This window comes from Melanerpes formicivorus, unplaced genomic scaffold (genome assembly GCF_026170545.1).
Source record: "Melanerpes formicivorus ecotype bairdi unplaced genomic scaffold, bMelFor1.0.p_v2 SCAF_83, whole genome shotgun sequence".
Taxonomy (NCBI): Eukaryota; Metazoa; Chordata; class Aves; order Piciformes; family Picidae; genus Melanerpes; species Melanerpes formicivorus.
This window is the reverse complement of record NW_027142435.1, coordinates 1,046,067-1,070,020: the sequence shown is the minus strand read 5'-3', so window position 1 is coordinate 1,070,020 and position 23,954 is coordinate 1,046,067. Positions and strand designations below refer to the sequence as shown.

Sequence of the window (23,954 nt, the reverse complement as noted above, 5' to 3'; positions counted from 1 at the left end):
GGAGGAGGGGAAGGGGGGGGGAAGGGAGGAGGGACCTGGGGGGGGGGGGTAGGGGGAGGGGGGGGAAGCGCTGCGCGCGCAGGGAGACCCGCCTCGTGCCCGCCCCGTGCGCGCGCTGCCGCCGGGCGCGGGAACTCCCCCTGGGGGGGGGGGACGGAGACGGGAGGGGACACGCGGGTGGCGCGCGCGCCACCAACCGTCACCTTGGCGCGAGCCGCGGGTTTTGGTTGGTTTGTGGCGGTTTGGGGAATTTGTTTCCCCTCCCTCCCGCCCCCCTCGCCCCCCCCCGCGGTTGCTAGGCAGATTTGGAGGAATAGAAAAGCCCCAAACACAACTTTTTCTGCGCCCCCGCGCGCTCCGCTGCTCCTTTCCCGCCCCGACCTGTTTGCTTTGTTTTTTTCCTAATGATCCTATCACTGGGGGCGCGCGGAGCGGGCTCGAGGTTTCTTTTTGTTTGTTTGTTTGCTTTTTAATTATCATTAAGTTTTTTTAAATGAAAGACTGATGGCGCCGGGCACCAATCAAAAACTAGGGTTGTCCGCGCTTCAGCCAATCACAAAGCACGGTCAGCCCTCGGCCCGCCCACCTACTAAGTGGTGAGGAAAAGAGGCGGGGCAGCGCTAAGACTGACGCGCTGCCCAACCGATGAGCCCCGAGCATCGCCGGGTGGGTGGAGGCTCAGGAGCCAATGGGCGCACAGGGGGCGTGGCCCGCTGCCCGGCCGGGCCGGGCTCTGAGCAGCGGGGCTCCGCTGCCCCCCCAGCGCCACGGCGGGCAGGGCCCGGCCGCCCCCGCCCGCCCTCTCCGGCCGGCGCCGCGCCGAGGCCGACTGAGGTGATGCGCTGCCCGCGGGGAGGGGCCGGGGCCGCGCCGGGAGGCCCTTATCCGCCCGCCCAGGCCGGCCTGGGGCTGCAGATAGGGGCCGGCGGCGGGGTCGTGAGGCGGGAAGCGTGGCGAGGGGGCAGAAGCGCCGCGCCGGGTCTCGCCCCCCCGGGCGCTCCGCGGCCGCCTCGGTGCCCGGGGCCGCGGCGGGCGGAGCGGGGGCAGGCCGCGGCGGGACAAGCCCCGGCCCGCGGGGGGTGACTCATCTGCTTCCCCCGCGGATCTGGGTCAGGGGTGCGCAGCCCTTCCCCAGCCGCCGGCCGCACCTCCGACAGGGCCCCGATAGGATCTGCCCCGCGGCAGCCGGGGAGAGCTTCGTTAACCCCTGAGCCGCGGGGAGCTCCGCCGCTGCGTTCGGCTCGGTCGGGGCACGACCGGGAGCGGAGGCTTTGGTAAATCAGCTCTTACCCGCAGGGCTCCCGGAGCAGCTCACTCCGTACCAGCAATGCCATCTGAGCTGCCGGCTCAGGGCAGCGCGGGGGTGCATGGAGGAAGGGTTCCTCGGCTGCCAGGGTGGGCAGAGGCTGCCAGGGAGTCGCCATCCCTGCAGCTGCTCAGCAGACCTCGGGCCTGGCACCTGGGGCCGTGCTTTAGTGGCCGCCGTGGTGGTTGGACTTGATGATCCGAGAGGGCTTTTCCCACCTGCATGATTCAACGAGGCAGCAGCAGCAGAGCTGAACCCAGGCCTCTTCCCTCACTCTGTGCTGCTGGAGCCTGCTCAGCTTCCAGGGCTGCTCCAACACAACTCTGGAGAGCTGAGTGAAAGGTTCCCCGTTTCTGTTCCCAGCTCAGTCTCCTTTGTAAGACCCAACACAAAGCTTTGGGGTTTGTTTTGGTTATGAAGAACCTTTGGCCAGGCCAGTTTTAGCTCCAGCTCACCAAGGGTTAAAAGCACAGCTCCCTCCCAGCCAGTCCTTACTGCAGCTGATGCCTCTCCCAAGGCACTAAAAGCCCCTGGCTTCCCCTCAGGCCATGCAAAACTTCGGGGCTGGATCCTTCTGAAGTGCTGCTTTCATCCCCACAGAGGCTGCAGCTCTCCCTGCTCCCTCAGCAGGAGCTTCAGCACAGGTCCAGCACAAGGGGCAGTTTAGTACCTTGGAGCTGGCTGAGGTTATTCCCAGAACCCTCTTCCATGACTTTATTTCCTTGTCCTGGCTTGGCCAGCAAGGTGACAGCAGAGCTTTGCCAGCTGCAAAGGAGTCCTAGCAAGGACTGGAAGAGCTTTTTCCCTCTCCTCTTTCATGCTTGGAACTAAGTGTTCAGGAGGAATAAACCAATAAGGACTTGACAAAACCTGCCATGCAGCAGGCTGCCTTCCCTTGGCTTTGGCAGCTGCTGGCAAGCCTCTGGCAGCTGCTGGCAAGCCTCTGGCAGTGACACACAAACAGGATCCACTCTGGATGTGTCTCCAGATCTCTTGGGCAAGCACCAAACTTCTTTGTACCTCTTGCTGATGTGTTTCAGGGGAGAGTTCTGCCACCAAAGGCCATCCTGTGCCAGGAGAAGATCCCAGAGTCAGCCCCAGCAACAGCTGGATGAGGCAGGAGGTGATGATGATGATGATGGTTCCACTTCAACCAGATGTGAATTTTCTGCTGAGGAAGGAGCTGCAGAGGAGCAGGGTAAGGAGGCTGTGGTGTCAGCATAGCCCAGTCCTACCTTTGGCAGGAAACAAGCTGCTGCTGGGGTTAAAATGCTCCCACCCAGGGTTGGGACAGAGCCTGCTTGGCTGCTGTGATGAAGTTCAAGGGACCAGCTTGGCCTGGAGGAGCTTTTGGGAAGGGAGAGTCTGCTGCTGCTAAGGCCTAGGATGTTCAGTTCTTCCCAGTGTCCCTTCCAGGTGAGGGAGCTCAGCAGCTTTCCTCTTCCTTTCAAAGCTGCAGAGAAGCTGCCATGAAAGTTGGGGCTGAGACAGCAGAAAGCAACCTCCCTTACCCCAGGAGGAGCAAATGCTCTCAGCAGCCTCCCTGAGGGCACAGCTGCAATGAAAGCTCTGTCCCAGGCCAGTGAGAGCAGTCCAGGTGTCTGAGACCATCCCCAACAGCTTTGGCTGACCCCAGGCCTCCCAGAGCAGAGCACTCCAGGTGTGTGACCATCCCCCTGGGGCTGGCCCCAGGCTCCCAGCAGGCTGGCAGCCCCCTCAGCCAGCTCCTGGGGCTCAGGTGGATGTCTTTAAGCAGGAAATCCTGGTTCCTGGTGCAGGCAGGGCCAGGATCCCTCCCCAGCACCTTCCTGCCCCACAGGCAGGACAGGGCCTGCAGCAGCTCCAGTGCCAGGAGGTGTCCCTGCCTGCAGGGCAGCTGCAGGGGTTGCCATGCCACAAGCTGCCTGAAGCAGTGGAAGCTCAGCTTTATTTAAACATTCTTCTCATATAGAGAATGAGGAAAGAGAAAGGGAGCAGCCAGGAGCCCAGTGCCAGCCCAGTGCCAGCCCCTGGTGCCAGCCTGGGCAGCAGCTCAGGCAGAGGGCACCAGGCTGCACCACAAGCACTCAACAGCTCTCCTGCAGACCTGGCCAAGGCTGGCTGCAGGAGACAGCTGAATGGACTCAGCAAGAGACAGAAGAGCAGAGAGAGGAGGTGGCTTCCTCCCAGCTTCTGGCAGTTTCCCTCTCCCCCCTCTGCTGGGAAGAGCAGCAGCCTGCTGGAGGGAGGTCACTCAGCTCTGCACTTCAGTGGCACAGGAGAAGCTGCTTTGCTGTGAGGCTGCTGGAGGCCTGCAGCAGGCTGCCCAGAGAGGTTTTGGAGGCTCCTTCCCTGCAGAGCTTCCAACCCCCCCCGGATGTGCTCCTGTGGGACCTGCCCTGGGTGATCTCCAGGGGTCCCTCCCAGCCCCTGCCCCTCTCTGCTCCCTGACCTCCCTCCAGCACCACTTTTACTTCCAGCACATGAGAAGTGACATCAAGATGCTGAAGGCCCCCAGGCACCTCCTGCTGTGCCCCCAGCACAGCCTCTGAGGCCCCACTTCCATCACTCCACTTCTGCTGCTGGCAGCCCAGGGAGTGCAGACAGGGGGGAGGGGGGAAGAAACTTGACCAAGTTTAGCTGAAGTCCCACCACAGTGCTCTCCATTTCCTGTGGGCCTCCCAGAGATGGAATCCAAGAGGGCAAACACTTCAGGCTGTAGCAGGGGGAAGCCTCTGCACTATCTCCAAGCAGGGCTCAGAGGCTTCTTGGGTTAAGTTTTTGCTGCTCTTGGAAAAATATTAGAGGGGGAAAAAGCCCAAACAACAAAACCCAACCCAACCCCAACCCCAGCCCCAAGCTGTCCTCTCTCTCCACTCCCTTTACCTTCTGTTGCTGTAGAGGTGAAGGCTTCCACTGCTTTGCTCCTAGAGAGAACTCAAAGGGCCCACAGGAAAGGACTAGAACTCAGCTGGGGTCAAGGCCAAGTCAGGCTGAGGACTCCCCAGCTGTGAACCTCTCTCTGTGCCTCCTGGTCAAGCTTCCACCCAGCCCAGCCCCCAGAAGCAGGAAGGATTTCAGCTGGGGGTTGTTCTCCTTTTAATCTCTGCTGCATACAAAAGATACTGAAAGGCAAAACTATTAAATAATTTAATGTACAAGTTGTGTTAAAAAGCTCTGTACAGGGTACCAGGGGAGGGGGCTCTGGGGTAGAAAAGTCACCACCTGGGCAGGGGGCACTCTGCAGGGGGCCTGGGGAAGGAGCAGGACTCCCTGGGGGAGGGGGCAGCAGGGCCCTGCCTGGGTGCTGTCCTCACACAGCCAGAGCCCAGCTGGAGCTGGCAGGTGGGGAACTCCCAGCTGCTTCCCCCTGGCAGGCCAAGCTCAGCTGCTGCAGGGGGCCTGCTCAGGAGGGTCTCCATGGAACCTTTCCCTCAAGTGCTTCCTTCCCTCCCCAGGGCAGAGCCAGCAGGGAGCTGAGGCAGCCAGCAGGCAGCTCACAGAAGTATCCCCAAGGAGAAGCCAGGAAGCTGCCCCTGCCAAGAGCTCTCTGCCCACACAGCCTTCAGCTCTGCAGGCCCTGGGCAGCAAGGTAAGGTCAGGAGACCTCAGCAGGCCCTGGGGGACATCTCACCTGCTGCCCACTGCCCAACCCCAGCCCAGCCCCCAGCTCCCCAGCCTGGGTCTGCTGTTGCCTTGGAGAAGCAGCACTTCAGGCCAGCATTTGAAGCAAGTCCTTAGAGCTGTGATGGGCACCTTGGTAACAGCCCCAGGTGACAGAAGACAACCCAGAGAATGCTTGGGGTCACCTGAGCAGGGCTTGGGGAGGCTCTGAAGGACAACTCAGTCCCTGGTGGTTCCTCAACTGCTAGGAGCACTCTCAGGAGAGAGCTGAGAGGAGGGGCCTGAAAAGGGAGGCTGAGTTCCAGCAACTCAATGAGCTCCTGGGGGGAGCAGCCCAGGAGCTGCTGCTGCCCCACAAACCAGAAGGGGAAGTTAAAAGCAGCCCCTGGGGATCAGCCTTCCCAGGGGAGCTTCTCCTCATCCCTCCTGAGCAGGAAGTCCCTCCCTGCCTGGGGGGTGCTGAGGTCCCAGCCCTGGAGACATCTGGGGTCAGGCTGGATGTGGCCCTGAGCAGCCTGCTCTGGCTGGGGGGGTCCCTGCTGCCTGAGCTCCAGAGCTCCCCTCCAGCCCAGCCCCTCCTGGCACCCTCTGACAGCCCAAGCAGGGGGCAGCTCTTGAGCTCTCCTCCACCCAAGCTGCTCTGTGCCAGGCCAGGGGAGGGAGCAGGACCCCAGCTCCCCTCAGCAAAGCAGAGCCCTGGGGCAGCACCCAGGTGCTGGCATGGAGCTGGCTCCTGCTGCTGCCAGCCTGGCAGCTCCCCTGGGAGGGGACAGCAGGGTGCAGCCTGCCTGCAGCCATGGAGCTCCAGCTCAGAGCAGCTGCTGCAGGCTGGGGCTCTCTGCCTGCTGCCACCAACCTCCTCCTTCCCAACTCAGCCTTTGCTTCCTGGGGGGTTTGGGGTTGAGTTCCAAGGCAGAATTTCAGCTGGATTAAAGTTCTTCTCTTGCAAACCCAGCAGCAGGCCTCTCCTTACCCCAGCTCCAAGGCCTGGAGGTGGTGACAAGAGCAGGTGGGTGAGGACAGGACCTAACCCAGCACTGCCTGGCAGGGCAGGCCCAGACTCCCCTTGGTCCCTGCCCCATCAGCTTCAGCCAGCAGGGAGCTGAACCACAGCAGCTGTCTGAGCTAGTGCCAGGCAGGGGCCAAGGCTGAGGCAGAGTCACCCCTGAGGGAGGGACTGAGGAGATCCCTGAGCTCCCTTCCAACCCAAAGCCTTCTCTGATTCCTTCTGTGCCTCTCATCAAAGCCTCAGGCCTGGGGGGGCAGATGCTGCCTCTCTCCCTGCACAGAGGCAGCCACAGGAAGCTCTCCAGAGGGATTTGCTCTGGCAGATTCCTTTCCCCTTCCCCCTTCTCTGGGAGAGAAATATGCAGAGCTACCAAGAGAGCAAAAGACTTTTATTCAGCCCCAGGAAGCTCCCAGGCTTCCCAGGGCACAGCTCCTGGCTCTGAAGCTGCAGGGGATGAACCAACTCTGCCCCTTTGCTGCAGCAAGCAGCCTGGGCCTCAGCTCTCCTGCTCTGGGGGGGCAGCTGCAGGGGAGGCAGAGCTGGGGAGATCAGAACTGGGGCAAAGGGGAGAGCTGAGGCAGGGGACTTGGGGAAGGTGACTGCCACAGGGCAAGGCTCCAGAGTTTAGGCTTCCTCATAAGCCTGTGGCTTATGCTGGGCCTGGGCCTGAGCTCCCTGCTTCAGCTGGGACTGTACAAATGGTTAAGGCACAGATGCTGCCTTCCCTGCCTGGGGCTGCAGCAGGACACAACATGCTGGGCCCCAGCTGCTGGGCCCAGGCAGGGGCTGGACAGGAGGAGGAGGAGGAGAACTTTCCTCCTTCAGTAGACACCATGGCAAAGTAGCCAGAGGTGGAGAGAGCTGCTCTGGGCTGGCTCTGCCTTCCCCAGGGGGCACTGGGCAGCAGGCTGGGGAGGCAGAAGGGAACCCCTGGGAGGGGTGAGGGGGTGGCTGCCTGCTACACACTGCCCTGGGAGTGCAGCCTGCTCCTGGGGCAGCAGCACACAGCTGGGGGGCACCAGCAGGCCCCTGCCTGGCACACTCAGCTCTCACCCCTCTGCTCCTGCCTGCCCCTCCCTCTGCTCCTGCCTCCCCCTCTCCCCCTGAGCCCCCTGCCCCCAGGCAGCACTGGCAGCCACTTGCAGACAAGAAGGAAGGAAAATGACCTCAGAAAGCCTAAAATGCAGAACTTGAGGGCAGCTCCAATCCCTCACTGGAGCCAAGGACTCACCCAGAGTGGAGGGGCACAGAATGCAGCTCAGGTCCCACTCCAGGGAGGGGCTTGGGAAGGGGGGGAAGAAGTGTTGAGGATCCAAGTGGTGCTGAGCACTGGGGGAGTCCTCTTCCCCTCCTGGGCCCAGTGGGGAAAAGCAGGCAGCTACCAAGGTAAGGACCAAGTGTCCTTGGGACTCAGGCTCAGTTCTCTCCTGAGGGAAGCAGGCCAAGCCCAGCACACTGCAGCTCTGCAGCCCACTGCAGCTCTGCAGCCCACTGCAGCAGCTCTGCAGCACACTGCAGCAGCACACTGCAGCACTCTGCAGCCCACTGCAGCTCTGCAGCACACTGCAGCCAGCAGCTGCAGCCTCACACCTCAGCAGAGCAGCAGCTGCCACTCCAGGGCCCTGCTGCCCCCTCCTCAAGGCTAGGAAATGTTCACTGGCCTCCTGCACCCTCTCTGCCTCCAGGGCCCTCTCTGGCAGAGGCCCTCTGCTGCCTTGCCTCTGCAGGAAGCTTCTGCAGGAGCACTTCTGTTCCTCCTCTTTTTTTTTCCTCTTTCTTTTGTTTTTTTCTCTTTTTCTGGGCATTTTCCTTCCCTTTCCTTCTTTTCTCTTTACTTGTTTTGTTTTGGAACCAGAGTGTCCTGCTGAGTGATCCTGCTCTCACAGGAGGCTGGCCAAGCTGGTGGTGGGTCCATTCTGTGCCTGGAACTGGACAGGGGGTGGTCCATCTGTCCACTGCAAGACAACAAAGAGCAAGAGGATCCTACAGCTGCTGCCCAGGGAGGGGAGGAAGAGCCTCTGGCCTGGCTGCTGCCTCCTCTGGCTACCTCCAGAGGCCTCAAAGCTTCCCCCAGGAGCAGTGGGGGCAGCTCTGCCTCTGCTTTGGGTGTGGGGCTGCCAGTGCTGCTCTCCAGGCTGTGCCAATCATTCCAAACCTGGCTCCCTGCTCTGCTGGACCTGGGCTGAGTGGCAGTCAAGGGAAAGCATCTCCTGCTCTGGCAGGAAGCTTCCAGCTGTCTGAGCATGGGAAAGGAGAGCTGCAGGAAGCAGGGACCCAGCTTGGGCTGTGCTGGAGCCATGGAGCACTGAGCTGCAGCTCCCAGAGCTCCTCACTCCTCCCTTGGCTCCAGCATTTGCCTCTGCCCTTAGGCCAAACTCTTCTCAAGGCAGCAGGATTCACTTTGGCTTCTCAATCCCCTTCCCCCCTCCAGACTCCTTATCCAGCCCAGACACAAAGGCAGGGCAAGGACAGGGGAGGGAGGGCCTGGCTGGGGCAGCTCTGGCAGCAGGGGCTGAGCCCCAAACACCTCCAACCCTCCCCAGCCCTGGGACCTCCTGGGGGGTGAAGCCAGCAGCCAGCCTCTTCCTCTGGGCCTCTCCTCTCCTCTCCCCAGAGGTGATGCTGGGAGCTCAGAGCATCCTGCACTCCCTCATGGACATGACCTCAGCCCCCAGCAGGAAGTGGTCTTAAGCTCTTGCTGAGCTGCAGCTGAGGAAACCATCCCATAGTTTCACACCAGAGCCCAGAATGCTGCTGCTGGGCAGGGCAGCAGGAAAGCCCCAAGCAAGCTGCACCCCAGGGCTCTGCAGGCAGCAGAGGCTGCTCTGGGTGAAAATGCAGCTCCAGAGAGCAGTGGGATGAGCAGAGGCAGCTGAAGGCTGAGCACAGAGCAGAAGGCTGCTCCCAGCAGGGCAAACCAGAACACTCCCCCAGGAGGCAAAGTGAGTGACCCAGACAGCAACCCTGGGAGCACAGCCAGGCTCTGGCAGCAGCTGGCACCCAGCTGAAGTGCTGAGCTGCTCCCAAAGCCAGCCCAAAGGCAAGGCCTGGAGTACCAAGAACAGGCTTCAAGAGCCCTTGGCCCCCAGGAACAGAGCCCTTGGCCCCCCAGGGAACAGAGCCCTTGCCCCCCAGGGACAGAGCCCTTGCCCCCCAGGAACAGAGCCCTTGGCCCCCCAGGGGACAGAGCCCTTGGCCCCCAGGAACAGAGCCCTTGCCCCCCCAGGAACAGAGCCCTTGGCCCCCCAGGGGACAGAGCCCTTGGCCCCCCCAGGGAACAGAGCCCTTGCCCCCCCAGGAACAGAGCCCTTGCCCCCCAGGGAACAGAGCCCTTGCCCCCCAGGAACAGAGCCCTTGCCCCCCAGGAACAGAGCCCTTGCCCCCCAGGAACGCCTCAGAGGGAGGGAATGCAGTGAGCCACTTCCTGTGCTGGTAGCAGCCCAGGCCAGCCAGCAGCCTGGACTTTGGCAGCTGAGAGCCAGGGCTGCTCAGCAGGAGGAAGCACAGCACCCTGGGGCTGGCCTGCAGGCTGCTGCCCTGCTGCAGGCTGAGGCTCTTACCGTGATGAGATTGTGCTCTGGAAGACTGCAGGCCTCAATGTGGTCCTGGAGGAGCTGCTGGGAGAAGTTCTGATGCATCTGGGCTGCCTCATGGGCATCCATGGCATTGCCACAGGCTTTGTTCAGGTCTGCAAGGCAGGCAGGTGGTGACCTCACCCAGAGCCCTCAGCTCTCACCCCCTGAGCTGCTGCCAGCTGCCCAGCTCCTGCCTGCAGAGCCTCTGCCCCCAGCTGCTGCCTGCTGCACAGCCAAGGCCCTGCTGGCACACAGCCCCCAGAGAGGCAGGGGCCAGGGGGCCAAGGGCAAGGGAAGCCTCCCCCTCCCAGGGGCTTCTGGTGGCAGCCTTGGGCTCACTTCAGTCTCCACCTACCCAAGCCCAGATTAGAGCAGCCCTGGGAGCAGGGAGCCAGAAAAGCCCCAGGGCAGCTGCAGCTTGGTCCTGTTAGCTCCCAGCACCATCTAGTGGGAGAGGCCTGGGAGCATCTCTGGGAGCAGCCCTGGGAGCAGCTCTGGGAGCAGCCCTTGGGAGCAGCCCCTGGGAGCAGCCCTGAGAGCAGCCCTGAGAGCAGCCCTTGGGAGCAGCTCTGGGAGAGGCCTAGGAGCAGCCCTTGGGAGCAGCCCTTGGGAGCAGCCCCTGGGAGCAGCTCTGGGAGCAGCCCCTGGGAGCAGCCCTGGGAGCAGCCCCTGGGAGCAGCTCTGGGAGAGGCCTGGGAGCAGCCCCTGGGAGCAGCTCTGGGAGCAGCCCTTGGGAGCAGCCCCTGGGAGCAGCCCTGAGAGCAGCCCTGAGAGCAGCCCTTGGGAGCAGCTCTGGGAGAGGCCTAGGAGCAGCCCTTGGGAGCAGCCCTTGGGAGCAGCCCCTGGGAGCAGCTCTGGGAGCAGCCCTGGGAGCAGCCCTGGGAGCAGCCCTTGGGAGCAGCCCTTGGGAGCAGCCCCTGGGAGCAGCTCTGGCTCCAGTTGCTCACTGAGGGAATGGACTGAAGCTGGGAGAGGGCAGACTGGGGCTGCCTCCTGCCTGGGGGGGCTCAGGGCCAGGCTGGATGAGGCCCTGAGCAGCCTGGGCTGGGGGAGCTGTGCCTGCCCCTGGCAGGGGGCTGGAGCTGGGGGATCTCTGAGCTCCCTTCCAGCCCAGCCCCTCCTGTGAATCTCTTCAGAAGCAGAGTGAGCAGCAGCAGCCTCCTGGCTGCTCTCAACCACCAGAGCCTTCAGCTCCAAGGCCCTGTGAGCTGCAGGGCCTTTCCCTGGCTTACCTCTCAGGAGAGCTGAGGACCAGAGCTGCACAGACATGTCTGGGATCTTGCTTGCAAGCTGCATGGCTGGCACCACCATGTTATTGCTTTCCTGCTCAGGGGCAGAGAGCACAATCAGAGGGATTGCTGGGGGCTTCAAACCCTCCCTGCCCCCAGGTGTGGAACTGGGGGGCAGAGGGGGCTGTGGGGATGGCTGCAAGGGCTCAGAGGCACAACTCAAACACATCCTGGCTCTGGGACTTTGCTCTGGCCTAGGGATCTGTGCCCATGACACATTTCATCCCTGAGAGCCAAGGAGCTTGCAGCCACAGCCCCTCCCCAGGCAGGAAGCTTCTCCTCTCTCCAGCTGCCCCCAGGCCTCAGAGGAACCCTTCCAGGAGAGCCAAGGACCCAGGGAGGTCAGCAGGCTGCCAGCCTCGGGTGGCACAGCAGGCAGCCCTCAAACCAAATCATTGCACACAGAGGCCTGGAGGCCTGAGAGCAGCCTGCAGGGCTTGAAGGGAGCTAGAGAGGGACTCAGCACAAAGCCCTGCAGTGCCAGGGCAGGAGGTGATGGCTGCAGGCTGGAGCTGGACTGAGATGAGACAGGAGGAGGAAACTTCCCCAGGAGGCTGCTGAGGCCCTGGAGCAGGCTGCCCAGAGAGGCTGGGGAGGCTCCAAGCCTGGGGGTGTTGCAGGCCAGGCTGGATGAGGCCTAACCTAGTGGGAGGTGTCCCCACCCACAGCAGGGACAGTGGGACTGGTCCCTTGCAAGCTAAACCACTCTGTGATTCATCTTCTGTAGCAGCAAGTTGAGGATTGAGAGGGGAAGAGCAGAGCTGGGGCAGACTGTGGTGCCCCAGCAGCAGCAGGGAGCTGCACTCACCCTGGGCCAGCAGCAGCAGGGAGCTGCACTCACCCTGGGCCAGCAGCAGCAGGGGGCTGCACTCACCCTGGGCCAGCAGCAGCAGGGAGCTGCACTCACCCTGGGCCAGCAGCACCAGGGAGCTGCACTCACCCTGGGCCAGCAGCAGCAGGGGGCTGCACTCACCCTGGGGGTGCTCAGCACTCACCCTGGGGGTGGTCAGCACTCACCCTGTGGTTGCCCAGCACATAGAAGATGAGCCCCAGCAGCACCAGGGAGCTGCACTCACCCTGGGGGTGCTCAGCACTCACCCTGGGGGTGCTCTGCACTCACCCTGGGGGTGCTCAGCACTCACCCTGGGGGTGCTCAGCACTCACCCTGGGGGTGCCCAGCACATAGAAGATGTGCCCCAGCAGCACCAGGGAGCTGCACTCACCCTGGGGGTGCTCAGCACTCACCCTGGGGGTGCTCTGCACTCACCCTGTGGTTGCCCAGCACATAGAAGATGTGCCCCAGCAGCACCAGGGAGCTGCACTCACCCTGGGGGTGCTCAGCACTCACCCTGTGGTTGCCCAGCACATAGAAGATGTGCCCCAGCAGCACCAGGGAGCAGGCTGTTAAGCGATTCAGGTCCTCCGCGTTGGACATCTTCAGCGTCTCCCGCAGGAATCGTCTGCCAGGGGAGCAGAAGGGGCTGAGGAATCTCTGCCTCGCCTCAGACACAGCCCTGAGAGCCACCTGAGCCCCCCCAGCAGCTCTCAGTGCTGAGGGATGGAAGGTGAGCTTCAGCAAAGCCCCCAGCCCCCAGCAGAGCTGCCCCAGGCCGGCCCCGGAGCTCTGCCCCCAGCACCACAGCGCTTGGGCTGGGCCCAGCAGGGGCAGGGCTGGCAGGCTGGAGGGGCAGCCCCAGGGGCTCCTTGCTCCTCTCAAGCCCCTTGGTTCAGTCTCTGGTTTGTGGGCTCTGTACTCACTTGGCCTCATTGTATCTTCCTTGAAAGAAGGAGAAGAGACCTCGGATGTAGAAGGCTGCTGCCCGGAGACAGTGAGAGCTGCAGGGAGGGAGAGAGAGCAGGGCCTGAGAGCAGGGCCTGGGAGCAGGGCCTGGGAGCAGGGCCCTGAGAGCAGAGCCCTGAGAGCAGGGCCTGGGAGCAGGGCCTGGGAGCAGGGCCCTGAGAGCAGGGGCCTGAGAGCAGAGCCCTGAGGGGGGCTGCACCTTGCAGGCCCCCAGGGACCTGCCCCAGCAGCAGATCTCCAAGCTCTGCATTTAATGAGTGCCCAAAACCTCTGCCTTGGAAGAAGCTGCTGGAGCAGAGCACCCAGAGGGAGCTGAGCAATGCTCAGCAGGAGCTGAAGGAGCTGTGGGGGGCAGGAGGCTGGGGCCAGGCCCTGCTCAGGGGTGCCCAGGGACAGCACCAGAGGCAGGGGGCACAAAGTGGCACCCAGGAGGTTCCACCTGAGCAGGAGGAGAAACTCCTTTGGTGTGAGGCTGCTGGAGCAGCAGGATAGGGTCTGCAGTCCTCACCTCACAGGGAAATTATGGTCTGGATTTATCCTTTCCAATAAGCTGTAGAGCTGCAGAGAGGAAGGAGAGAAGAAAGCATCAGCCCAGGGCACAGCCCCAGCCCAGGAGGGCTCAGCAGGGCACAGCCCAGCAGGGCACAGCCCCAGCTCAGCAGGGCACAGCAGGGCACAGCCCCAGCCCAGCCCCAGCCCAGCAGGGCACAGCCCCAGCCCAGCCCCAGCCCAGCAGGGCACAGCCCCAGCCCAGCAGGGCACAGCAGGGCACAGCCCTAGCCCAGCCCCAGCCCAGCAGGGCACAGCCCCAGCCCAGCAGGGCACAGCAGGGCACAGCCCCAGCTCAGCAGGGCACAGCAGGGCACAGCCCCAGCTCAGCCCCAGCCCAGCAGGGCTCAGCCCCAGCTCAGCCCCAGCCCAGCAGGGCACAGCCCCAGCTCAGCCCCAGCCCAGCAGGGCTCAGCCCCAGCTCAGCAGGGCACAGCAGGGCACAGCCCCAGCTCAGCCCCAGCCCAGCAGGGCTCAGCCCCAGCTCAGCTTTCCTTTGCTGCTCAGCCCCAGCAGCCTTCAAGCCCAACTGGAGCCTGAGCCTGAAGGTTTAGAGCAGCTCTCAGCCCTTCTGCTCCTGCACTCTGCCACCACTGGCTCCCAAGGCTCTGCAGCTGCTGCAGCAAACAGTGCAGCAGGGCACTAAAAGCAGAAGCTGAAGTGAGGACAAGCCCCAGGGCCAAGTTTTCAGTGATGCTTTTGCTCTCAGCTGCTGCACAGCTTGTGTGGGGCTGAAGCCTTCCCTGGGTGGAAGAGTTCAGCCACAGCTCCTCCACAAGGAGCTTCTAGGCCTGGCTGTGGGAAGCTTCTGCTGAGGGCTCAGGCAGAGCACCAGAAGGTGAAGTGCCAGAGCCTGCAGCACAACCACCACCTCCACACAGCTATTCCTGGGGGCTCAGCTCCAGCCTGGGAGGCTTTGGCACGCAAGGAACCACCTGGAGAGGGAGGCTGCAGCCAATGGCTGAGGCAGGGTGGTGGAAGGGAGCTGCAGGGAGGCTGCAGAGCAGCTGCCTGCAAAGGCCTGAGGTGCTGAGGGGCAAAGGTTTGAAAGGAGAGGCCTTGGGCTGGCTCTCAGGAGCAGGTTCTGCACCAGCAGGCTGCTGAAGCACTGCCACAGGCTGCTCAGGGAGGTGCTCAAGGCCTCATCCCTGGGGACACTCCAGGCCAGGCTCAAGGAGGCTCTGAGCAGCCTGCTCCAGGGGAGATGTCCCTGCTGAGTGCAGGGGCTTGGGCTGGAGGAGCTTTGGGGCCCCTCCCAACCCATTCCATGCTGGATCTGCTCAGGCAGCTTCCTGTGCCCAGGAGCTCAGGGGAGAGCCCAACTCACCTCCTGGTGCCTGTTCCCTTCCCTGATGTAGACACTGGCCAGGTTTGTCACAATAAATGCCCACAGCTCCTGGTGTGTGGTGAGCTGGGAAGGGAGCAGAGCCACAGTCAAGGCCTGCAGCAGCTCCCCCAGAGCCTGCTCAGCTCCTGGGGAGCAGCCTGAAAGCCTCCTGAGCTGAGGGGGAGAGAGGGAGGGGAGAGACTGGAGCAGCTTGGCCAGAGAGGCCATGGAGTGCCCCCCCTGGGGTGTCCAAGGCCAGGCTGGGGAGGCCCTGGGCTGGGGGAGGGTCCCTGCCTCTGGCAGGGGCTTGGGGCTGGATGATCCTGAAGGTCCCTCCCAACCCAGCCCACCCTGGGAGCTGTGGACTGACCCAGGGCAGCTGGGGACTCCCCTCCCACCCTCCAGGGAGCCCCAGAGCTGCAAGCAGCCCAGCCCCAGCCTGCCTGGGAGCAGCTCTTACCCTCAGTGCCGTAGTGAACTGTGCTTCTGCATTGTCCATGCAGTTGACAGAGATGCAGTAGAGCCCCTGCAGGAGAGAGGAGATGCCTCAGGCCCCACAGAGGGGCTGCCCCCCCTGGAGCCAGCCCAGCTCAGCTGCCTGGGGCTCTGAGCAACCTGCTCTGGCTGGGGCTGCCCCTGCTGCCTGCAGGGCTGGGGCTGGGGGAGCTGAAAGCCTCTGCCCACCCAGCCCAGGCTGGGGCTGCCCCTGGGGGAGCCTCTGCCCACCCAGGCCAGGCTGGGGCTGGCCCTGGGGGAGCTGGGAGAGCCTCTGCCCACCCAGCCCAGGCTGGGGCTGGCCCTGGGGGAGCTGGGAGAGCCTCTGCCCACCCAGCCCAGGCTGGGGCTGCCCCTGGGGGAGCCTCTGCCCACCCAGGCCAGGATGGGGCTGGCCCTGGGGGAGCCTCTGCCCACCCAGCCCAGGCTGGGGCTGCCCCTGCTGGCTGCAGGGCTGGGGGAGCTCTGAGAGCCTCTGCCCACCCAGCCCAGGCTGGGGCTGCCCCTGCTGCCTGCAGGGCTGGGGGAGCTCTGAGAGCCTCTGCCCACCCAGCCCAGGCTGGGGCTGTCCCTGGGGGAGCCTCTGCCCACCCAGCCCAGGCTGGGGCTCCCTGGAGCCCCCCTGGCTGTGAGTGCCCCCAGCAGGGCTGCCCCTGGCTCACACAGCCCTTACCCAGCAGATCCTCCTGGCTGCCTCTCTGCTTACTCTGCACTTACAAGCTGGGAGCAGGAGCCTTGGGCAGGGTCCTCCAGAGGGTTAGAAGCTTACTGCTGCCTGGGGACACTTACTAACAGAGTGTGCAGCTGGGCAGCATGGTTGGAGAAGAGCCTGGGAGACTGCTGGCAGAGCTGGCAGACCTGGGAGATCTGTTGGGGCAAAAAGTGCTGCCTTAAGGTCTGCATCTGATGCTGTGAAGCTCTCAGCTTGAGGAGGGCAGATTGAGACTGGGGCTGAGGAAGGAAGTCTGGAGAGTGAGGCTGGGGAGGCTCTGGCCCAGGCTGCCCAGGGGGGCTGGGGCTGCCCCAGGCCAGGCTGGGTGAGGCCCTGAGCAGCCTGTGCTGCTGGGAGGGGTCCCTGCCCCTGCCTGGGGCTGGGGGATCTCTGAGCTCCCTTCCAGCCCAAAGCTCTGGGGAATCCTGCTCACATCCCACCCCTCAGGGCTTCAGAGCCTGCTGCTCCCAGGCAGAGCCAGGCTCCAGGCCCTGCTGCCTCACCCTGCCTTGGGCTGCTTTGGCTTTGCAGCAGCAGCAGCCAAGGATCCCAAAGCTCTGCTGGGAGCCTCAGGACCTGAGCTGCAAGCAGCAGGAAAAACCCAGCCCAGGGCTGTGCCTGGGAGGGCTTCAGGAGCCAGAAGCTGCTTCCCCCCAGTGAGGGCAGAGCTGGAGGCAGACACTGAGGTGAGGCACAGAACAGCCTACAAACACAGGAGCAGTGAGGAGGGCTTCAAAGTGCCTGAGAGGGGAGAGGAGACAAGCTGAGTTTGGGCACCAAGTGTCCCCCTCCTCCTCCTCCTCCTCCTCCTCCTCTCAGAACCCTGGGAGAGGAGGAGAACAGAGAGGGAGGGAGCCCCAAAGCCTTGGGAAGCTGTGCTGGGGAGCAGTGAAGCCCCTGTGGGGCTCAGGCTGCAGGAGGAAGCTGCCAGCTGCAGCCCCCAGCCCAGCACTGCCTCCCTCACAACCCCAGAGTGTCCCAAGCACAGCTCTGAGAGGAGCTCACTCCCCAGCTCTGGAGTCTCAGTGTGCTGAGCACTGAGGCCTGGCAGTGGCTAAGCACTGCTGGGATCCCCCTGGAGCCCAAGGGTGCTCCCCAGCAGGGGCCCAAGCAGCCCTGCTCCAGGAGCTGCCCCTGCAGAGCTGGGAGTGCTGCCAGCCCCTCCTTACCTCCTGCAGGGCTGTGGCTTTGTGGCCTGTGACCAGCCTGCACATGATGATGTGCTCCAGCAGGATCACTTGGAATGAGGACAGGATGGGGCTGCAGTCCAGCACTGCAATGGCAAAGGTCCCTGCTCAGGGAGGGGCAGGCAGCAGCAAGCCCCTGGCCAAGCAGCCTCCCTGCCCCCAGCTGCAGGGAGCTCAGCAGGGCTCAGCAGGGAGCTGAGCAGTGGCCCTGCTGCAGGAGCTGGCTGCCAGAGCAGCCTTGCACACTGCCAGGAGCCACAGGAAGGATGACAGAAGGCTAAACCCAAAGCACAGCCCCAGAGCCCACCCAAGGCAGCAGGCCCCAGCTGCCAGGGGCAGGAGGGCTGAGCACCACTTGAGGAAAGCCTCCCTGGGGAGCACAGCTTGGGTTGGGAGAACCAAAACCTGGATCCAGAGGCAGGGCAGCTGAGCAGCCACAGCCCCACTGCCCCAGGCCCTGCTCTGCCACCTGCCTGCCAGCTGCAGAGCAGAGCTCTGGGCTCAGCACAGCCCAGGCTGAGCCAGGCTGCTCAGGGCAGCTGCTGAGCTCCTGGCCTGGGCTGAGGCAGCAGCAGCAGCTGGGAGCCTGCAGCAGAGTGCCTCAGCCTCAGCCTTACTTTTGAGCTTCTCCAGCTGCATGAGTGCTTTGTCTGTGTACTTCTGAGCCTTCTCCAGGTACCCTGCTTGCATGGAATGCATCACTGTCACCTGCCAGAGAGCACAGCAAAGAGCCCCTGCAGTCACCCTGCAGGCCTGGGGGCTCACACAGCTCCCCAGCTGCTCAAAGCAGCCCTGAGATCATCCAGGAGGAATCAGAGGAAGAGAGGGAGCTCAGGCCAGGAGCTGGCAGAGATTTCCCTCTCTGGGGGTGAGGCCACAGCTGCAGGCCTGGGGCCAGCTCTGGGCTCCCCAGCTCCAGAGGCCCAGGGAACTGCTGGGGAGAGCCCAGGGGAGGCTGCAGAGCTGCTGAGGGCCTGGAGCAGCTCTGGGAGCAGCAGCTGAGAGCCCTGGGGCTGAGAGCCTGGAGCAGAGCAGCCCCAGAGGGAGCTGAGCAATGCTCAGCAGGAGCTGAAGGAGCTGTGGGGGGCAGGAGGCTGGGGCCAGGCCCTGCTCAGGGGTGCCCAGGGCCAGGCCAAGGGGCAGGGGGCACAGGGTGGAGCCCAGGAGGCTCCATCAGATCAGGAGGAGAAACTCCTTTGGTGTGAGGCTGCTGGAGGCCTGGGGCAGGCTGCCCAGGGAGGCTGTGGAGTCTCCTGGTGTGCAGAGCTCCCAACCCCCCCGGGCACTGTGCCCCTGGGCAGGCTACTGGGGGAGCCCTGCAGGGGCAGGGGCTGGGCTGGGGGAGCTCCAGGGGTCCCCTCCAGGCCTCCCTGGGGCCCAAGCAGAGGGGGGGAGCTGCTCACCAGGTAGACCAGCACACACATGTGCTCCTTGGGCAGCCAGTGGAAGAGGTCAGCAGGGTTGCTGGGCAGGATCTCATCATCATGCAGGGTGGAGATGGTTTGGATGCACTGCTGCAGCTGCTTCAGGCAGGGCTTCACACTCTTCACCTGCACACAGCACACAGCACAGCCTCTAGCCCCTGCTGCCCCCCCTGCTGCTGCATCCCCTGCTGCAGCCCCCTGCTGCCCCCCTGCAGCCCCTGCTGCCCCCCTGCTGCTGCCCCCCCTGCTGCCTCCCCCCTGCTGCTGCTGCCCCCTGCTGCTGCCCCCCCTGCTGCAGCTGCTTCAGGCAGGGCTTCACACTCTTCACCTGCACACAGCACACAGCACAGCCTCTAGCCCCTGCTGCCCCCCCCTGCTGCTGCATCCCCTGCTGCAGCCCCCTGCTGCCCCCCTGCAGCCCCTGCTGCTCCCCCTGCTGCTGCCCCCTGCTGCACCCCCTGCTGCTGCTCCCCCCTGCTGCACACCCCTGCTGCTGCCCCCCTGCTCCCAGCCAAGGCAAGCAAGCCCCAGGGGCTCCTGAGGAGGCCACAGAGCAGACCCCAGGGCTGGAGCACCTCTGCAGTGAGGCCAGGCCCCAGGCTGGGGCTGGGCAGCCTGGAGGAGGCTCCAGGGAGACCTCAGAGCAGCTTCCAGTGCCTGAGGAGCTGCAGGGGAGCTGGGGAGGGGCTCTGTGCAGAGCCCAGCAGGGACAGGGCAGGGGGGAAGGCTGCAGAGGGGAGGAAGCTGGCCTGAGGTGAGGCAGCAGGAGGAAGCTCTCCCCCAGGGGGCTGCTGAGGCCCTGCAGCAGGCTGCCCAGAGCAGCTCCAGGCTGGATGAGGCCCTGAGCAAGCAGTGCTGGTGGGAGGGGGCCCTGCCAAGGCTGGGCAGGGGGCAGGGGCAGCAGGCCCAGCTCACACCCACCTGCCCTGCATCCAGGTAGTGAGTGACCTGCAGCACCAGGAAGAAGACCCTCAGGGACTCCTTCTGGATGGGGTTGCCTTGCCAGTTCTCCACGATCTGCCCACAGAGGGTGAGCAGAGGATGCACCTCCTGCAGCTTCCTCTCCATCAGCAGCAGCTGCAAGGCACCACAGCAGCACACATCACTGGGGGCCACACCTCAGGCACCCTGAGCCCCAGCCCCAGCTCAGAGGCACAGCCAACTTACCATCCCCTTGCTCAGCAGGAACAGAGCCCTGCAACAGAACACAACCAGCTCAGGCTCCAGGGAAGTCACTCAGACTGCAGCTGGGCCTCAAACCCCTGAGGGGAGCAGACCCCAACCTGCCCCTGGGGGAGGACAGAGCAGAGAGCACAGGCCCCAGGCAGAGGAAGCACAGGAAGCCCTGCTGGAACAGCTCAGTCCCAGCCTCAGGAACCCAAAGCTCAGCTCTCAGCTCTGTGCCCAGGCCTGGGCTGGCTGCTGCAGACACTTGCTGGGACAATCACTGAAGCTCAGCTTGAAGGAAGACTCTCCAGAGCCTCACTGAATGAGGTTGGGTTTAAGAGAGTGGAAAAACAGAGCTGGAGAAGCTCTGAGGGAACTGCCAGGAGCAGCACTTTGGCTTCCAAAGCATCCAGTGAGCACAGCCCCCAGAGCTGCCCTCCCAGGCCTGCAGAAGGCTGCAGAGGCTTCCTGAGGGGGTCTGAGCCAGGCCAAGGGGGCAGGGGCTGGGGCTGAGGCAGAGCAGGGCTGGACTGGAGCTGGGGGAGAAGCTCTTCAGCCCCAGGGAGCTGAGCCTCTGGCCCAGGCTGCCCAGGGAGGCTGTGGCTGCCTCCTCCTGGGGGTGCTCAGGGCCAGGCTGGGGCAGGCCTGCAGCAGCTGAGTGCAGTTCAGAGCTGTCCCTGGGCACGGTGGGGAGGCTGGGGCAGGGCAGCTCTGAGCTCCCTTCCATCCTGGGGCCCAGGGGAGCTGTGGAGAGGAAGCCAAAGCAGCTGGGGGGCAGGGCAGGGCAGGGCAGGGCAGGGCAGGGCAGGGCAGGGCAGGGCAGGGCAGGGCAGGGCAGGGCAGGGCAGGGCAGGGCAGGGCAGGGCAGGCACTCACCTGGTGTACTCCGAGCCCACCACCCGCGCGTACTCTGCCCCCACGCCCAGCAGGTCGCAGGCAGACACCAGATCCTTCTCCAGGGTGTGCAGCTGCTGCAGGGACAGACAGCACAGCAGCTCAGCCCCTGCTCTGGGGGCCTCAGCAGCACCCCCTGACCAGCCTGACCCCCCCTGGGCCCGGCCTGTGAGCAGCCAGCCTGCTGCAGGCATCACCTGCTGGGAGCTGCCTGTGCAGGAGCAGCTGGCACAGCCCAGGCTGCAGCACTGCCGAGCAGGAGGCTCAGCCCAGCCCCACAGCACCCACAGCACCCACAGCTCCTCTGACCCACAGCCACAGGATGGGCTGGGGTGGAGAGAACCTCACAGCTCAGCCAGCTCCCGCCCCCTGCCACGGGCAGGGACCCCTCCCCCCAGCCCAGGCTGCTCAGGGCCTCATCCAGCCTGGCCCTGAGCACCTCCAGGGAGGGGACAGCCACAGCCTCCCTGGGCAGCCTGGGCCAGGGGCTCCCCACCCTCACTGGAGAGAATCTCTTCCTCCTCTCCACTCTCAGTCTGCCCTCTCCCAGCCCCAAGCCATTGTCCCTGGGCCTGGCACCCCCAGCCCTTGTCCAGAGTCCCTCCCCAGCTCCTCTGGAGCCCTTCAGCTACTGGAAGCTGCTCTGAGCTCTCCCTGGAGCCTTCTCCTCCCCAGGCTGCACAGCCCCAGCTCTCTCAGCCAGAGGAGAGATGCTGCAGTCCTGGGGGGATGAAAAGTGAAAGGATCCTTCCTCCCTCCCTCCCTCCCAGCCTCCCCAGGGATGGCTGCCTCAGAGCACAACCTTCCCTAGCAGCACAGACTGCAGGGGGAGGGAAAGGCCTTTTCTAAGGGAAGCAGAGCTCTCTGCTGGCCCCTCTGTGCCTGGGCCCAGCCCAGGCTGCCCCTGCCCAGGCTGCCCCTGCCCAGGCTGCCCCCAGCCCAGGCTGCCCCCCAGCCCTGACTCACGGCGAGCTGGAAGAGCAGGCGGCAGTGCCAGTAGGGAGTCTGCTGGGAGATCTGGATGGCCTTGCGCAGCAGCGGCTTGGCTGTGTCCACCGAGTTCTGCAAGGAGCCACACGGCCTGCTGAGCACAGCCTGAGCACAGCCTGCCCCCAGCCTGCCAACAGCCTGCTGAGCACAGCCTGAGCACAGCCTGCCCCCAGCCTGCCCACAGCCACCCCCCAGCCTGCCCCCAGCCACCCCACTACAGCCTGCTGAGCACAGCCTGCCCCCAGCCTGCCCACAGCCTGCCCCCAGCCACCCCCCAGCCTGCCCCCAGCCTGCTGAGCACACAGCCACCCCCCAGCCTGCCCACCACAGCCTGCTGAGCACAGCCTGCTGAGCACAGCCTGAGCACAGCCTGAGCACAGCCTGCCCCCAGCCTGCCCACAGCCACCCCCCAGCCACCCCCCAGCCTGCCCACCACAGCCACCCCACAGCCACCCCCCAGCCTGCTGAGCACAGCCTGAGCACAGCCTGCCCCCAGCCACCCCACCACAGCCTGCTAAGCACAGCCTGCCTGCCCCCAGCCACCCCACAGCCTGCCCCCAGCCACCCCCCAGCCTGCTGAGCCCCCAGCCTGCTGACCCCACAGCCACCCCCCAGCCTGCTGCCCACCACAGCCTGCTGACCCCCCCAGCCACCCCCCAGCTGCTCCAGCCTGCTGCCAGCCTGCCCACCCCACCCTGCCCACCCCCCACAGCCACCCCCCAGCTGCTCCTGCCTGCTGCCCACCCCCAGCTCCTCAGGCTGCAGGCACCAAAGCAGGGAGGAAGGGAGAGGCTCCTGCCCCAGGGGCTTCACTCAGCTCCCTGAGCCACTCTCCTACCAGGCCCTCAGAGAGGGAGAGCAAAGCTTTGCTCCAGAGGAAGCCAAGAGGAGTTTGGGAGGTGAGAGAAGGGGTCAGGTTGGGAGGGGCCCTCAGGACCAGCCAGGTCCCCGGGCAGGGACACCTCCCACCGAGCCCAGGTTGCTCCAGGCCACATCCAGCCTGGCCTGCAGCACCTCCAGGGAGGTGAAAAGGCTTTGGAAAGGTTAAAGAGCTTTGAAACACAACAGAAGCCTGAGGAGAGCTCTCTGCTTCCCTCCCCCCCCAGGTCAGCCTTTGTCTCAGCCTGGGCTAGAGAAACACTTTGGCCAAGCAAACTTCCTCTGCTGTGCAAGGCCTGCACTGAAGCTGCAGCAGCAACTTCCCCCCAGGCCCTCGCTGCTGACACTTCCCTGCCCCCTGCTCACACTGCTGCAGCCCTCCCTGAGCCCCCCGAGCCCCCCAGAGCCCCCCAGAGCCCCCCCGGGCCCCCAGCCTGCGGCAGCCTGGCTGCACTCACCTCCTGGCAGTACAGCTCGGAGAGGAGGCTGGCTGCCTCGAACTTAACATCCTCGAACTGGGGGATCTAGAGCAGCAGGGTTAAGGAGAAACAAACCTGGGCCCGAGAGAGAGCAACAGCTCTGCCGCCCCTCCCCCCCGCAGGGCAGCGCTCCCCGAGGCGACCTCGGGCAGGGAGGATGTGAGAGGGAGGGCAGCCCCGGCCCCGGCCCCGGCCCCTGCCCCAGCCCCCAGCCCCCTGCCCCTGCCCCGGCCCCGGCCCCGGCCCCAGCCCCCTGCCCCCTGCCCTTGACCCAGCCCCCTGCCCCAGCCCCAGCCCCAGCCCCCTGCCCCAGCCCCCAGTCCCAGCCCCAGCCCCCTGCCCCAGCCCCCAGCCCCAGCCCCCACTCCCAGCCCCAGCCCCCACTCCCAGCCCCAGCCCCCTGCCCTCTGCCCCAGCCCCCTGCCCCAGCCCCCAGTCCCAGCCCCAGCCCCCTGCCCCAGCCCCCACTCCCAGCCCCAGCCCCCTGCCCTCTGCCCCAGCCCCCTGCCCCAGCCCCCAGTCCCAGCCCCAGCCCCCTGCCCCAGCCCCCTGCCCCAGCCCCCAGTCCCAGCCCCCAGCCCGCCCCGGGGCCAGGCTCTCGCTGCCGGGGCGCTGCGCAGCTGCGGCGGGCGGCCGGGGAAGGATACCTGCTGCGATATCAACCACTGCAAGAGAGGAGAGAGAAGAGCAGAGGAGGTTAGTGCGCGGCCCCCGGCCCGGCCCGGCCCCGCCACCGCCCCCCCCCCGGCGCTGCCCCCCGCCCGCCTCTGCCCCCCGCTGCCCCCCGGCCCTCACCGCCTTCTCCAGGTGGCCGCGGGCCTGGTCGCCGTTGCGGGTGTGGTGGTAGAGCACGGAGCCGAGCTGGAGGTGCGTGCGGGCCTCCATGCGGGCCGGGGGCTTGCGCGGCAGCACGGCCTGCAGGCAGTGCACGCAGAGCCGCACCTTGGGCGGGCTGGACGTGCGGAAGTGCTCGGCCAGGCCCAGCAGCGCCAGGTACCAGGACTCGCCCCCGGCCGCGCCGCCTCCCGACCCCGACCCCGGCGCGGGCCCGGCGCCGCCGCCGCCGCCCCCCCCGCCGCCGGCCCCGCCGCCGCCGCCGCCGCCCCCCGCCTCCCCGGAGCCCGCGGCGCCGCCCGGCGCCGGCTGCGGCTGCTGCTGGGGCGGCGGCTGCTGCGGGGGGGGCCGCGCCGGCCGCCGATCCCGCCGCGCCCGCCGCCACCGCCGCCATCTCAGGGCCGCCGCGACAACACGGGCGGGAGGGGCGGGGC

At 65.2% G+C, this 23,954-nt stretch overlaps 1 protein-coding gene and 1 long non-coding RNA gene across 2 annotated transcripts; one reads left to right on the top strand and one right to left on the bottom strand.

Moving 5' to 3' along the window:
* Positions 1-1,151: 1,151 nt before the first annotated feature.
* LOC137454716 (uncharacterized) lies at positions 1,152-5,859 on the top strand. The gene is made up of 3 exons (XR_010990672.1): positions 1,152-1,274; positions 2,347-2,504; positions 4,744-5,859. It is a non-coding gene; the product is annotated as an uncharacterized lncRNA (long non-coding RNA).
* MAU2 (MAU2 sister chromatid cohesion factor) lies at positions 4,412-23,914 on the bottom strand. Its single transcript, XM_068164914.1, is given in 20 exon segments — positions 4,412-7,873; positions 9,479-9,606; positions 10,726-10,816; positions 12,131-12,242; positions 12,541-12,618; positions 13,092-13,141; positions 14,460-14,543; positions 14,920-14,985; positions 15,744-15,821; positions 16,836-16,939; positions 17,471-17,561; positions 18,257-18,403; positions 19,199-19,354; positions 19,445-19,472; positions 20,321-20,415; positions 21,305-21,400; positions 22,666-22,731; positions 23,334-23,351; positions 23,482-23,874; positions 23,876-23,914. Coding segments are annotated over 20 exon segments (1,995 nt in total). The 3' UTR covers positions 4,412-7,798.
* Between the last annotated feature and the right edge of the window lie 40 nt (positions 23,915-23,954).